Source organism: Myotis lucifugus, unplaced genomic scaffold (genome assembly GCF_000147115.1).
Source record: "Myotis lucifugus unplaced genomic scaffold, Myoluc2.0 scaffold_162, whole genome shotgun sequence".
In the NCBI taxonomy this organism is placed as follows: Eukaryota; Metazoa; Chordata; class Mammalia; order Chiroptera; family Vespertilionidae; genus Myotis; species Myotis lucifugus.
In genome coordinates, this window is record NW_005871210.1 from 928,708 (window position 1) to 943,267 (window position 14,560).

The 14,560-nt window shown below is 48.9% G+C and overlaps 1 protein-coding gene and 1 long non-coding RNA gene across 2 annotated transcripts; one reads left to right on the plus strand and one right to left on the minus strand.

Moving 5' to 3' along the window:
- Nucleotides 1-992: 992 nt before the first annotated feature.
- ACTR1A (ARP1 actin related protein 1 homolog A) lies at nt 993-14,232 on the minus strand. Its single transcript, XM_006095895.3, has 11 exons — nt 14,079-14,232; nt 9,080-9,144; nt 7,941-8,016; nt 7,094-7,219; nt 6,174-6,298; nt 5,263-5,479; nt 4,475-4,567; nt 3,683-3,857; nt 3,518-3,579; nt 2,871-2,911; nt 993-2,782 (listed from the first exon to the last, which is right to left on the minus strand). Exons 1-11 carry the CDS (start codon nt 14,124-14,126, stop codon nt 2,680-2,682), a joined length of 1,131 nt encoding a protein of 376 aa, XP_006095957.1. The 5' UTR covers nt 14,127-14,232; the 3' UTR covers nt 993-2,679.
- LOC111827426 lies at nt 9,523-13,471 on the plus strand. The gene is made up of 3 exons (XR_002830997.1): nt 9,523-9,932; nt 11,086-11,362; nt 12,818-13,471. It is a non-coding gene; the product is annotated as an uncharacterized LOC111827426 (long non-coding RNA).
- Nucleotides 14,233-14,560: the final 328 nt, after the last annotated feature.

Sequence of the window (14,560 nt, forward strand, 5' to 3'; positions counted from 1 at the left end):
AGGGCAAAACTGACCTGATTAAGAACCACTGCTCTGGGCCAGTGGTCGGCAAACTCATGAGTCAACAGAGCCAAATATCAACAGTACAACGATTGAAATTTCTTTTGAGAGCCAAATTTTTTAAACTTAAACTATATAGGCAGGTACATTGTTATTAACTAAATTAGGGTACTCCTAAGGCTTAGGAAGAGCCACACTCAAGGGGCCAAAGAGCCGCATGTGGCTCGCGAGCTGCAGTTTGCCGACCACAGCTCTAGGGCAATGGTTTGTTGAGGGCCTCATAGTACCTAAGAATGCAGGCTCTAGGGCAGTGATGGCGAACCTATGACACGCGAACTCATTTTTTTGGTTGATTTTTCTTTGTTAATTGGCATTTAAATATATAAAATAAATATCAAAAATATGTCTTTGTTTTACTATGGTTGCAAATATCAAAAAATTTCTATATGTGACACGGCACCAGAGTTAAGTTAGGGTTTTTCAAAATGCTGACACGCCGAGCTCAAAAGGTTCGCCATCACTGGTCTAGGGCTACATAGCCTGGGTTCAAATCCTAGCTTTGGGAAATTACGTGATCTCTCTGTGGCTCTATTTCCTCATCTGTAAAGTGGATGATAAAAATATACTATATAGGTTGTTGGATCAAATGGGTTAACATTTGTAAAGTGAAGGGCAATTTCCCCCCGAGTATTTAGAATTAAAATGGAGAACTGATTACTCAGAATATCTGAGCATGGGCCTCAGGAACCGCATTTTAATAAGCTCTTGAGCTTCTCACACACACGGAAGTTTAGAGCCTCTGACTTAGGATGTCAGATGCTGCTCCCCTCAATTGGGTGGAGTCTCACCCACGGCCTTGACAGGCTGGCACTTGGGCTAAAGCTGGCCAAGTCTGGCTGGGGCAACAGTGCCCTCTAGAGGACGGTGAGGCCTCAGATTCGGGGACCTCGGCTCCTCCCTCTTCCTTCCCAGCACACTAGACAGAGGCCAGCTGACGTGTCTATTGGAAGGACTTTATTTAAGTACACTGGGCCCCACCAGGCAACGTGGTTTGTGCAAGGCTGTGTGAAGGACAGGCTTGGGCTAAAAGAAGGGAGGTGAACTGGTTAAGCACACTGCAGTCCGCGGGCCGCAACATCGCTTTCACACACACCTGCTGCTGTGGCCCACACCCAGAAGGGCCTTTCATCGTTGGATGGCATGGGAAGACTGCCTGAATCTGGGATTGGGGCAGATCTTGGTGTCAAGTGAGGGTGCCGGTGAACACTGGCCAGTCCCAGCTTTGTACCATCGGGCTGAAGGGCCTGTGGACCACTGCTAGGCCAGCCCAGTCCAGAGTACGTGCTTGGCCCACTGGACCAGAGATGAGCCTGAGCCCACCAGTTCCTGGCACCTGGGTCTGGCCTCCTCCCTCCCTAACTACTCATGTCCAAAGTCAAGAATGGCACAATATCAGCCCAGAGGGGACCTTCTCATCTCTACAACCTAGCCCCTCAGGTCAGCTAGAGTGGGAAAAGGCAACTTGGTTCATTGCGGCTTCCTCCAATCCTAAGGGTGCTAGATCCCCCAACACCCCTCCTTTGCTAGGGCCTCTGCCAAGGAGTGATTCTACCACCTGTTTCAGAAAAATCCAATCAGCAACCAGCCTGTGGATTCCAGGGCAGTGAGCAAGTGGGAGAGGGAGAAAGGCTGTGGGAGTGACTTTGAGTGCAACCTCAGATCCCAAATGGCCTCAGCCTATGGATACTGTCAGTTGACCCTTAGCAGGGAGTGGTGGGGCCCTGGAGGCCATGCTAAGCTTAGATGCTGTAAACATTAGTGTGAACAGGGTGACTGGTGGGCAGGAGGCAATAAGCTCCCTCTCTCCAGTTCCCATACTGAACAAACAAATAAATAACATTGTTTGAAGATGGCATTGCCCAAGGATGGATGAAAAGTAAGTAATGGCCTGGAGCCAACAGGCTCCTTAAGCTCTCCCAAGATCCCCTGGATGGGGCTTGGGATTGGAATTTTAACTCTGCCGCCAATCAAAAGTAGCACTACTCCTGCCCTCCTCAAATGCCCAGTGTGGTCCTGGCCCCCAGGTAAAGTTAAGAGCATCCTGCCCTCTCCTTTCCAGCCTCCCAACCCAAACTGCAATCAAAACCAGATAGAACTCAACCCCAGTTCCGGTCCTCAATCCATGATCAAGAGGCATCAAGAACAGAATGATGAACAAGGAAGGCAGAAGCTGCCTTGGGCCTCAGGGCACCCTGGGGATGGGGTGGGGGTGGGGTTTAACCAGCCTAGGATGGGCAGCAGCAAGGTCTCCCTGGGGTTAGATCTACCTCCCTCTGTGTCCCTATGGTAGGTAGTAAACATAGTCCCACACAGCCAGACAAAGGCCCAGTAGTCGAAGGAATGGGGCCTCTGCCAGCATTCTTTCCTGTCAGGGGCCAGTTAGTGGTCAACCCCAGGCCTCAGGCCATCACCATCGTGGGTAGTTCATCGTCCTTTCTGGGCCCTGGGCCCTGGGATCCCTGGGCCACACGGCACTCGCATAGGTGCACATACTTGTACCCACACATCCACACACACACACACACACACACAGGCAGTTCCTCGCAAACACTCCGACTCAAGAAAGCGAGTTTTAAAGTGGAGTTAACTTCAGAGAAAGATGAAGATGATGTCCCAGCATTAGAAGGTTTTCCTGTGGATGGATCGGGCACCGTCTTCCTCGTATTCCTTCTTGGAGACCCACATCTTCTTAAAGGTGTCCAGGGAGGCGAGGATAGAGCCCCTGGAGTAGAGGGAATCCAGAGGAACACTGTGAGAAAAGAGCGTGGGTATTTGCTTCCTATTCCACTCTTATCCCCTGAACTACTCACCCGATCCATGTGGAATACAGTCTCTCCTGAGGAGCAGATATCTGCAAGGGGAACAGAAAGAGGAATCTGAGACGTTCACCCTCCCCTCTCATTTTTCCTTCCAACTCTTCTTTATGGCTAATTCTCACCATCCAAGGCAGTGGATGCATTTCACACAACAGACCAAGTGGACCTGCTGGACCCTGTGGTCTCTCGCACCCTAAGTACAATTCCCAGAAAGGCTGGAGCTATCTGGGGGCAAGATGCCATTGCAGGAACCACACTCCTTCACTTGGAACCCCTCCTTTCTCAGGCAGGCTAGCTCCCCTCGGCAGTCACTAAGATGTTGGACTGTCACAGGGGAGTAGCAAAAGTCAATCTCCTATCAATGTCAGTTTCCCTGGAAGACCACACGGGGGCCTTCAGCCTAGCACCCGGCGTCATCTGGGTATTAGAACTGTCCCCCTTTGAGAGGATGGAGAGTGAGAATGGCCCTCCACTCTGGCAGACCTCAGGGTCAGTGTGGAAGTGGGAGCATCTGGCAGTACCTGTGGAGCCCTGGCTGCCTGAAAAGCTTGGGCAGAGCTGGAAAGGGGGCCACACCATATGGCACTATGGACCCTTGGAAGCCCAGTTCCACCCAGCCCTAGCCTACACCATGGTCCTACCCTGATCTTCACATCTTTCGGAGCCAGTTTCTTCACTTCACTCAGTAGCCTGTCACCAAAACCTGAATGGGCAAGAAAGGAGAATCTCAAGTCAATTCTCTGGGCCTCTGGGCCCAGCAGGATCTGGAAGCTTTCTGGGGAAGGGCCCCGAGAGCAAAGACCAACCTTTGAACAGGGTGGAGCCTCCTGAGAGGACAATGTTAGAGAAAAGCGTGCGCCTCAGGTCCATGTCAGACTTCTGGATGGCAAACACCAGCACCTCGTGGATGCCCTCACTCTCCTCGCCGATCAGGTCTGGCCTGAACAGAAGCTCAGGTGCCCGGAATCGGGAAGGACCAATCTGCAGGGTGGAGGGCCAGCTTCAGAGGTGGAACGGGGGCCGAGGTCTCTGGGAAGGGGGATGGAAGAGGCCCCTGTATCCACCTCTTAGTAAGCAGGTGGCTATGAAGTCCAGGCTTAGGAAAGACCTCAGATGTCAAGGTCCCAAGGAACAAAGATAGGATTCTTGGGAACAAACAGGGAATAAAAAGAAACAGGGCTCCCAGGAAACTAGAGAGAGGAAGCTCCTCTGTTTAATCCTAGCTCTGGCATTATCCAGCCAAGAGACCTTTGGCATTAATACATGGACTCATTCACTCATAAAAACTTCTTCCAATCAATGGAGGTCTGGGGAGAGGCAACCCAGCCTATGCTGTGCTCACGTAGTTAGGGCCGCACTAACCACCCTCTTCCTGATCCTATCCTGACCCAGGAAAATGCCTCTGGTACCTCCTCTCCACACAAGAGAAGCAAAGTCCCTGGCACACATCGCTGGGCAGGAGATGGTGCTGCTCAAGAGCTCTACTGCTCCAGGCAGGGCTGACAAAGGCTGGCACATCTGACTCCCGCCTCCCCATGAAGAGTTCTGTACAGGCCCAGAGCTTTTGGGGGCCTGAGGGCACAGGTTCGGTCGCCTACCTCAATGGTGCTGCCATCGGGCAGGTAGTACTGAGCCTTCTCCGTCTCTAGTGTCTCATCCTTCTGGGGGTTTATGGATAGGTAGCAGGCTCTCTGCAGAACCAAGCACGAGTCAGGCAGGCAGGAAACCCGGCACCTACCTGGTTAAAGTCCCTGAAGACTGACATGCTGCTGCAGAAACCTGCCATCGCAGTGATTGCCCTAAAGGTCGTGAGAGCTGCTGCCCTACAGCAGGAGCAGGGAGATTCCGCTGGCATCCACCAGATGGCGTTTAGGATATGAGTTCCCACCTATTCCACCTTCCTGGTGGGCAAGTGTGGAAACGTGGTTCCCTGGATCTGGGTCTGAGAACACAGCCTACTCTTAGTCCAGACTCAGGCATCTTTCTTCTACTGCTCATAGGGTTCTGGGTCCCACTACCCAGCTCAGAGGTTACCCTACCGCCACAGGTGCCGGAGGACTCAGTTTACTTAAAAGATAAATGTATTCTGAATTCCTCAAGGATGGAAAGAATATGTACTTTGTACATAAGGTCTGAAAAACATAATGATCACCAGTGTACCCATCACCCAACTTAAGAAACAGAAGCAGCTCCCTGTCCCCTACAAAATGGTAGCTCTTTGGGAAGGTGAGTGTGTCAGGGGCCCAGCTGGAGATCTCACAGCTGTCAGGAGGCCTGGCCCAGACCCCTAGGACGGGAGCTTCACCTCTTCACTCCAGGTCCTGAGGTCCTGGATGCTCCGTTCCCATTCCCTAGCCCATCCCTGAGCCCACGGGGCAACACTCACTTCTTTTATGGCCTTGACAATCTCAAACTCTGAGGATGAGTGGAAATCATAGCCCTCCTTACGCAGGTAGAGGCGAAGGAAGCGAGAGACGTCTCGGCCAGCGATGTCGATGCGCATGATTGAGTGAGGCATGGCAAAGCCCTCATAAATGGGCACAGCATGGGTGACGCCATCCCCAGAATCCAGCACCACTCCTGTGGTCCTGCCTGTGGCATAACTGAAGCAAAGGGGGCAACCCGTCACTCACGCCTGTCTCCTCACTCTGGGCAAAAACTTACTTCTTTTAAAGTTCAATGCCAGCTGAACTAAAGCTGGGGCCTGCCTTTCTCCAGGGCCCTGAAACTGGACTGAGTACTAAGGATGCCTGAGCACTGAAACAAGCCTTCAAAGACCTGAAGGAGAGGAGCTGAGCCTCTCCAAGCTCCCTGCCCACGCCCAGAAGAGCAGGCCTTCCAATCTCAAGAGATGCCTGGCCTTCAGCCGGTTCATGCACCCAGCCTGAGGGGCAGATTTTACTCTCAGACAAGAGGAAAAACCTCAAATGCCCACAGGGCTAGGCAGGGAAAGTACACAAGTAAAGGAAAATAAGAATATTTTCACTTCCACAAAAACTAGCTTTTCTCCCACATGATTCTCTAGGTCTGTCCTTAGTCTTTTCCTCTTTTGGTAGAGACAAGGAGACAGACATATACTTCTGTGGTATGAGGGGGTGGGGACCTCACTACGTTTCATAATTAGCAGTTGACACTCTGCCTTTGTGTTGGGAGGACAGGAATGGAGTGAACTGGGGGAAGTCAAGCTGGCGAACTCTAAAATGGCAGCCTATTCTAGCTGGGATTTTGCCCCACAGGAATGCCAAAGGAACTGCTTTCCCCTCAGGGGCCAGGCTCGCCAGCCAGGCTGCTACTCACAGGCTGAGCACAGCTTGCATGGAGATGAAAAGGGCTGGCACATTGAAGGTCTCGAAGAAAACTTCAGCAGCTCGTTCTCGGTTTTTCCGTGGGTTTAAAGGCGCCTCTGTCAGGAGCACAGGATGCTGGTGAAAAATGCCCGGACAGCAATCAGGGTGAGGCCAGATGCCCACCCCTCATTAGTGCTGGCGGAGAAGCCCGTGTGTGGCTGGCCAGGGGACCTTCGTTGGTCTCTCTCCAAAAAAAAAGACAAGCTGGCCTATCACTTACCCCGGCCCAAGTCAGATCCTCAACTTTCCAAAATCATGCCCCCTTTAAAGTCTCATTCTGACCTCACCTCCACCCCTTTACTCCTTTCTTTTCTTCCATGATTCTTACATCCCTGTATCTACTATATATATATCTCCAGTTGTCAGGAAGATTTTGCTAATAAGCTATTGGAATTATTATGATAAGCATAGTTTGAATTTTTTTCAAAACAGAAAGTTAAATTTTAAAATTGAACGTACTTTTAAAAAATCAGAACATATCTCTCCCCTGGAAATTCTGGTCCACCTAGTGTGCACATTCCTCGGTATTTCTGAGTGGAGAGTTACTCCTTAGAAGTTAGAGTATGTGCTCTGAAATCTGAAAGATGGGGGTTTGGATCCCAGCTTTATTTTATTCATTGGGTGATCCTGGAAACACTACTTGGCTTTTCTGAACTTGTTCCCCTGTTTGTAAACTAGAGAGAATACTACCCACATCTCATAGGAATGGTGTGAAGAAATGCAAACATGTCTAAAAAGCACAAGGTCTGATGCCTGGTACATAATTAAGACAGATACTCTTGGCAGCTATTGTCATCGTCCTCATCTCTGGGGTAGGGTCTGACGAGCTCTGCACTCTCTGCAGGGCTGCCCCGCACACAGAACCCTCACCTCCTCTGAGAAAGTCTGCAGCTGGTCCTTAGAATAGACATATTGCCAGATGCGCTCCATGTCGTTCCAGTCCTTGACAATGCCATGTTCCATGGGATACCGGATGGAGAGCAGCCCTCGGTGCTCCTGGGGACAGAGAGCAGGACTTACAGCAGCAGCCAGTCTCTCAGCTGAGCTGGCCAGTGAACCCTGCGAGTTCCCACCCCACAGTCCTCACCTAGGGCTAAGGGCGGGTACCCATTCATTCTCCAAATCTCCAACTGCACAGCTGCAGAATGCTCTCACTGCCCAATCAGCGGGCAAATTAGAGGGCTTCTGCATTTCATGGACCCTTGGGTGTCCTCAGGGCAAGTGACAGGAGACACCCTCTTCATTGCCTGATCCCAGGACATAATCTCCTGGCCCTCACCTCTGGGCCTCAGCACTGGGAGCCAAGGCTGGCAACTACGATTCTGTTGTTCTGCTTCTAGAGGCTGCCTGAGGGCTCTGCCAAACTGTTAATGAACTCATCCCCAGGGTACCCCAGCCAGGATCTACGCCCAATCCCTTTTGCCAAAAAATAACCATGCCAGTCATTTTGATCATTGGCAAGGTAGTGACAGAATCCAAAAGGAAGGCAGAAGCTCTGTTTCCTAGACTGCTCTCTGTTTCACAAATTAGGGTTTTCTTTCCAAAACCAGAAGCTGCTCCTGGAAGAAAGAAATGGATGAGGCCTAGGATAAGAGAACCGAAGGGGAGATTTTAAGACGAAATCGCTCCTTTTACTCATCGCTATGTCCCTCTGCTGGGACACTGTCCATGTGGGGACTAAAGAAGGTCCTCTGTTAGCTTGAGGAGTGGGAATTACCTCAGCTTTGGGGCCAATGAAGATGTCACCTTCGAGGGCTCCTGCCATGACACGAACGTGCTTGGGTCTGCCCACACTACAAAAGAAAGCGGGGAGGACCATCACTTTTCATTTCACAACACATGACAGAACACAGGAAGGATGTACAGAGGCACAGACTTAGGAAGAAATATACTCAGTGCTACTGTGATTATCTTTAAGGAGGGAAGTTACAGTTGATTTTGATTTTCTTATTTCTCCTTTTCTGCATTTCCCATAATTTCTACAATGAACATGTATTAAGTTATGTGTGTATTATTTTTATATTATAAGTTATTAAAACAAATTTTAGAGGATTCTATACCTCTAGTTCTTCTCCTTCCCCAATGTATGTGCAGACCAAGAGAGACAAGAGAACAATTTCTAAATGAATGGTTAACTCCAAAGATTTTAGTCTCCTTAGCCCTCTGCCCAGGCCTTCTACTCAATACAACTATGCTGTTATAACTATGACAGATGGCCTTCTTTCTTTTCTTTTAATCCTTACCCACAGAAACGTTTTTATTGATTTTTAGAGAAAAAGGGAGGGAGAGAGAGAAACATCGACATTAGAGAGAGACACTGATTAGTTGCCTCCAGTACACGCCCTGACGAGGGATCAAACCTGCGACCTTTTGATGTAGGGGTCGACACTCCAACCAGCTGAACCACCCGGCTAGGGCAGATGGCTTTTTTCTTTTTCTCCCGCTTAAGCCCTTCCCCAGGCGCCCGTGCCCTTCTCTTGCCTGCAGTCTCTCCGCCTTAGGAGGAAAGTCCTGAGAACTCATTCTCACTAAGGTTGGAGGTATGGTTTCATGGTTAACCCCATCCTGGGTGCTAGGAGAATTTTAGAAAAAGGGCTCCCTGAAGAGGGAGTCACCCAAAGCAATGAGTTACTGATGAGAACATTTTTGGCATCAGATAAAAATCTGCCAGTGCCTCTCAAATTGTACTATGTAGGCTGTTTCCTTAGCATCCTCCAAAAGCCAGCTCCTGTCCTTTGCTTGAGTACCAAGACTGACCTGAATGACAGATCCCTTCTCCCTAAAAGATGGAGGGCTGAGCCTGTAACAAAGCTGACAACCTTCTCAAGCTTCTGACTAAGTTAGAGAATGACTTACTAGTTTGGAAAACAGTATTTGGGGATCTGATCACCAGCAAAACCAGCTTTAATCACACCGGATCCCTGAGGAGAAAGGAGAAAGAAAAGTCAGAAATGTCACAAAAACAAGAGATTTATATCATACAACATGTATATGGTTCTATTTTTATTTTAAAAAGTGAGAGACCTTAGGGTTGTATATGATATATCTATTTATATAAGCATTCGTACAGTGAATGCATGCCAAAGGGAAGGAAGTGGGACTGGAGAGGGTGAGAACTTTCACTGTATACTCAGAGTATGAATTGATTTTTCTGTACTCTTTGACTTTTCTACACTGAACATGTTTTACTTTTGGCATTAAAATAATGTTAATAGCTTTTCGGTGGCTGAGAAGCTGGGAGATCCCGGTGGGCTGAGAATGCCAGATTTCACTGTCCTCCCCAGGTTTCAACCGTCCCCTAAAGGTCCTCAATAAAATGGTTTGATCCCCCCAAAATACCGCCCTCTCCCCAAATATTCATAACGGGGAGAAAAAGAGAAAACCTGAGGAGAGAAGAGGAAAGTAGCTAGAAGCACCAAAGCAGCCAAGTTCAGGAACACAACCAAGGTGGGAAGAGTGTGTGACTCAGGCACACCACCACCAGATGTCGGAACTCTCCCTGCCCCCAGGTGTGTGTGACAGACACCACCATGAGCACTGCCGTGGGACGCACACTGTCTGCTTCTTACTGCAGGGTTTGTGGTTATTGTTGTGTTTTTTACTCTGCTTTGTTCTACTCACTCGTAGGTCTCCTGATGATAAGGAGCCCTAAAGCACTGTCTGAGAAGAGAAGAGACCCAGCATTACAATCCTGCTGCTCCAATCCTTGGTACGTTGGGTGGGGTGCCCAGAAAAGAACCCGACTTCTCCCACCAGCATCTCTGGGCCCAACCAAAGTAAACACTGATTCTATACACACAGATAGTAACTCCACGCAGAGCAGCTGTCGAGGCTTGATACTGCTTGCAGATATAACCTGTTCTCTTCCTTCTCAGCTCTCCTACCACCACAGCTGATACCTTTGCCCTTCCCAACACAGTTTGCAGCTAGTTGGGGGCAAACCTGTTCCTGCTGCCTGTCAGCAGGGCTACTACTCCTGGGATGGAGTGTGGTATTTCCAGAACCCACACAGCAAGCAGTAAACATATCAGGAGACACTAAATAGGTTGTCTGCGCCAAAGACTTCCCAGCAACATCCCTGGTCCCCTCCCTGTCTCTTATTTCTGCTCTTCCATGAGGAAAGGGGTTGAGACGGGCCATCCTTGTGCCTGACTCTGGCAACACAGGGAGTAAGAAGTGGTTGAAGGACAGGGAAAGCAGTAAGTTGAGCAGAGCAAGCCAGTTCTCTAAGACAGCAAGAACCTCTGCCAATAGAAAAGAGAGAAAACAGGAGATAAGTGCAAACTCATCGGCCTGGGCAGGACAGCAAGAAGCCTGGAAAAGGTGCAGCTATACACTGAGCTGCAGACTGGGAAGAAGGAAGAACTATCCTCCTGCAAACACAGGGCTCTGGGGCAGCGGCATGGGCAGTGAGAACAGTGCTGCACAAGACAACTCCAGGAGCGTGTTAGGTCAAGCTTCCTATAATTGCTCACTGCCTTCATCTGGGTGTGGTGATGCCAACAGACTCATGAGATCTCCTGGCACAGGTTGAAAAAAGAAGAGTAAAGATGAGACCTGTACTTCAGACTCTAAATATTTTCCTGGATATTTGATTTTATGTTTACTAGCAAAAGGACTAGAGTCTAAGTGACAAGGCAGAGTAAGATGATAGGTTCATTTCTTCCTCTCTGTCCTTCCTAGCAAGACTAGAACAGGCCCAGTTCAAATACCACTGCCTTCCTCCTGAAGAACAGTCCCTAGGTGGGATTAATTATGCTCCTATTATCTCACAAAATCACCATTACCTATACCACTAGGTAGATGCATTTCATTCTGCTCTCATATTTGACTTTATGGTTTTCATTTTTGTCTCCCTTCAGCCTAAGTTCCTCGAGGTCAGAGACTTTATATATCAGCAGTAGCTGGCATTTGCAGGGTACTCAAATAGATGCTGGCTGACTAAAATGAAAATCAAGCTCAAATGGATTGGCAGATGATGTCTAATAATTGGAACCTGAATGAGCAGCTGGAATGCCACAAGCCCCAGGCACAGGTGGTGCAGGAAAGACCAAGGCAGTGTTGGGAATGATGCACAAGACCCAGGAACCAGACCCAGCTTGTCCCTGCAACCCCACGAGCTGGCCTGCCAGGCCGCAGGTGGGTGAAGAATGGGTGGGGCTGAAGGAGACGGTTTCCTCCTTCTGTGTTGCCAGAGCTAGGCACCAGGATGTCTCATTTCTCTGTTCTGCTCAAGCCATACCATGAGGTCATATAAGAAGGTAATCAATTTCTTTAACAGTATTTATAACTAGGAACTGTATACTTGGCAAATGAGCTGCCACTCTATTATTCACTGTGGCAAAACCAAGTAAATGAATGCCTTGCAGAGGCTTCTTGAAAAAGTAGTCTCGTTAAATATTGGATTTTTGAGGACTCAAATCTGCTGCCAGCCACTGCTGACCATTCATTCTCCTTCTGCTGCAGGCAAACAGAGCAAATCCCTTAGCAAGGTTCTCCCAGTACCTGCTGGCTATAGGCCTTATGGCTTGGGTGACCTTTATTCTAAGCTCTCCTGATTATTCTGGACATGCTGAAAAGAAAGCTAATTGTCTCCCATTTTACAAGTGGGAAAAGGATGCTAAGAGATGGAGCCTCAGATTCTAAGATATTGGTGGCCCATTTTGGGCCCAAAGACATATTATGTTTGGCCCACAAAGTACTTTAAAAAAACAACAACTTTATTGAGATAAAATTCAATTTACCCATTTAAGGTGTATAAGTCAGTGGTTCTTAGTATATTCACAGAGTTATGCAATCATTACCACAATCTAATTTTAGAACTTTTTTCATCATCCCCCAAAGAAACTCTGTATCCATTAGCAGTCACTCTCCATTCTATCCCTCTTCTCTCACTCCTAGTCCTGGTCAACCACTAATCTACTTTCTGTATCTATAGATCACAAACTACTTTTACATTAACTTCTGACAGTTAAAAACTGGAAACTCAAATGACATAAAAAATTTCCAATTTCTTTTGAAAAATCAGATCTGGCAACACTGGGTCTGCATTCCTGCAAATATGGCAAATGTCAACATTTATTAAATATGGGTGGTAGACACATGCTATGTAGGTGCTCTGAATTTTTCTTTAGGTATAATGTCTCTCTCTCTTTTTTTTTTTTTTAAAAAGGGGGGGGACTGAAGCAGCACAACATTCCCCCAAACAGTGAAACTCTTATTGTTACTGTTCCTACATTTAGGCTCCCATAGCCACAAAGACAGTGTTTTTAAAAAAATATATATGTTTTTTTATTGATTTTAGAGAGAGGAAGTGTGAGGGAGAGAGAGAAACATCAATGATGAGAGAGAATCATCGATTCACGCCATTGAGCCTGTAACCCCGACATGAACTCTGATTGGGACCCCACAATTCTCCCAAAATGGTGGTGTCTCACTGAACTCAACCTCCTACTCCTAGAGAGAAGGAAAGCGAACAACAAAAACACCTTTCCTTGAAAAAAAGGGAGAAACTTGGAACCCGATCGCAGTTTGAGTCTCAGCTCCTCCACTCACGAACCTGGGGGTCTGAATAGTGTTCTTTAACCTCTCCAGGCCTCACGTTCCTGCATCACCTGGGAGAGTCATGCCCATCCACCTACCAGATCTGAAGCTTAAATGAGATGATGCACATGAAAGGGCCTTCTAACTTGCCTATGGTCCCAAGGGCTGAGTCAACGGAGCGGACCTGACGGTGGGTTTAGGACACAGGGAACTGGCAGTTTTGCCTCAAGGGACTTGGAAGGGGCACAGAAAAGGTCAACCAATCTCGGTGGCACTAAACCCACAACGGGAAGACAGAAATGCAGTTTTTACAATTGTCCTCCTCTGCCCACAACAGGAGCAGTATTTAATTCCATTTGTCACTATTTATGCCTTTTCGTGGTGTTCTGGCAAGAGGAATAACGAATAAGGCACTGGATGTAGGGCACCTCGACTGTGCGACCTTGGGCTCCCTTTAATTCTTCGCGCTTCAATTTTTCTCATTTATAAAATGAGAATCAAACTTCCTGCCTTAACCATTCACCCAGTTTTTGTGAGGGTCCAATTCGAACGTATGTTCGTGAAACTCCTCCGTAAGCTCCAGAGAGCCTGGCAACTATTTTCACCAGCAACTAGGCGTCCCTGCTTGCTTGGTTACTCCTTTAGCCTCGACCATTATTAACGTTGTGATTTATAATCACAGAAATAAATGAAATCCTATGGTCATTTCTAGCACCAGATTCTCGGACCCCACCCAAACGCACAGCCTAGCCGCCGGCTCCGGACAGAAGGAAACAGCCCTTCTCCACCCGCGGGCGGGCCTAGTCCATCAGACTCCGCCACTGAACGTTCCGGAAGCCAATCCCAACAGTTCTCTTGCAACGCCCCGCCCCTTAGAGCTGAGAAACATTATGGCGGCCCGGAAGAACTGCAGGGGCGTAAGCCAATCACTGCAGAGGGCAGCCCTCATCCGGCAAGGCTCTGAGGCGGGGTCATCGGTCAAGATCGACAGCCAAAGCAGCCAATAGAGTTATCGAAAACTGGGAAGGGGCGGGTGCCGGGAGCTCACAGAGCGGTTAAGGCCCTTGAGCCCCGGGCCCAAGGACCCGGCTCAGACTACAAGTCTTCCCTTTATTCACCCCAAAGCCCTCCAACCCATGGTTCCCGACCGGCCGCCCTGCCTGCGGACTATGGGTGGGGGTAGGACGGAGGCAGCGGTGGTTGAACCCGCCTGACAGGCCTGGCCAGTGACAAAGAGCTGGCGGCATCGGGAAGCGATCCCTTCGGGGAGGACAGCAGAAGTCCCTTTAGAGATAGGAAAGATGCAACTCACGTTGTCGATCACAACAGGCTGGTTGGCGATAACATCGTAGGACTCCATGGCAGAGGAATCTCTACCTCCGAGGAAGGAACTGCCTGCCCGGTCCGCTGCTAGTGCCACTGACACGCATGCGCAGACTAGCCGCCGGTGCAGGGCGAAGAGGGAGCGGCCCGATCTTGCCTCCGAAGAACTACAACCCCCAGCATGCCTTGCACCTAAGGTTAGAGGGCCAGGCAGTTTCGGAGCCACACCTAGTTTTAAGAGATGGAGTGACACAGTACCCTGGGTTTTGTAGTCTCCATGGGTAAATAGAAGGGAAGCAGATTTTTTTCCTTTTGATTGAATTTATTGGGGAGACCAAAATTATACAAGTTTCAGGTGCACAATTCTACAACACGTCATCTGTACACTGTATTGTGTGTTCACCACCCCAAGTCAAGTCTCGTGCATCACCATTTAGCCCTCCTATCCCCTCCTCCACCCCCCCATCACCA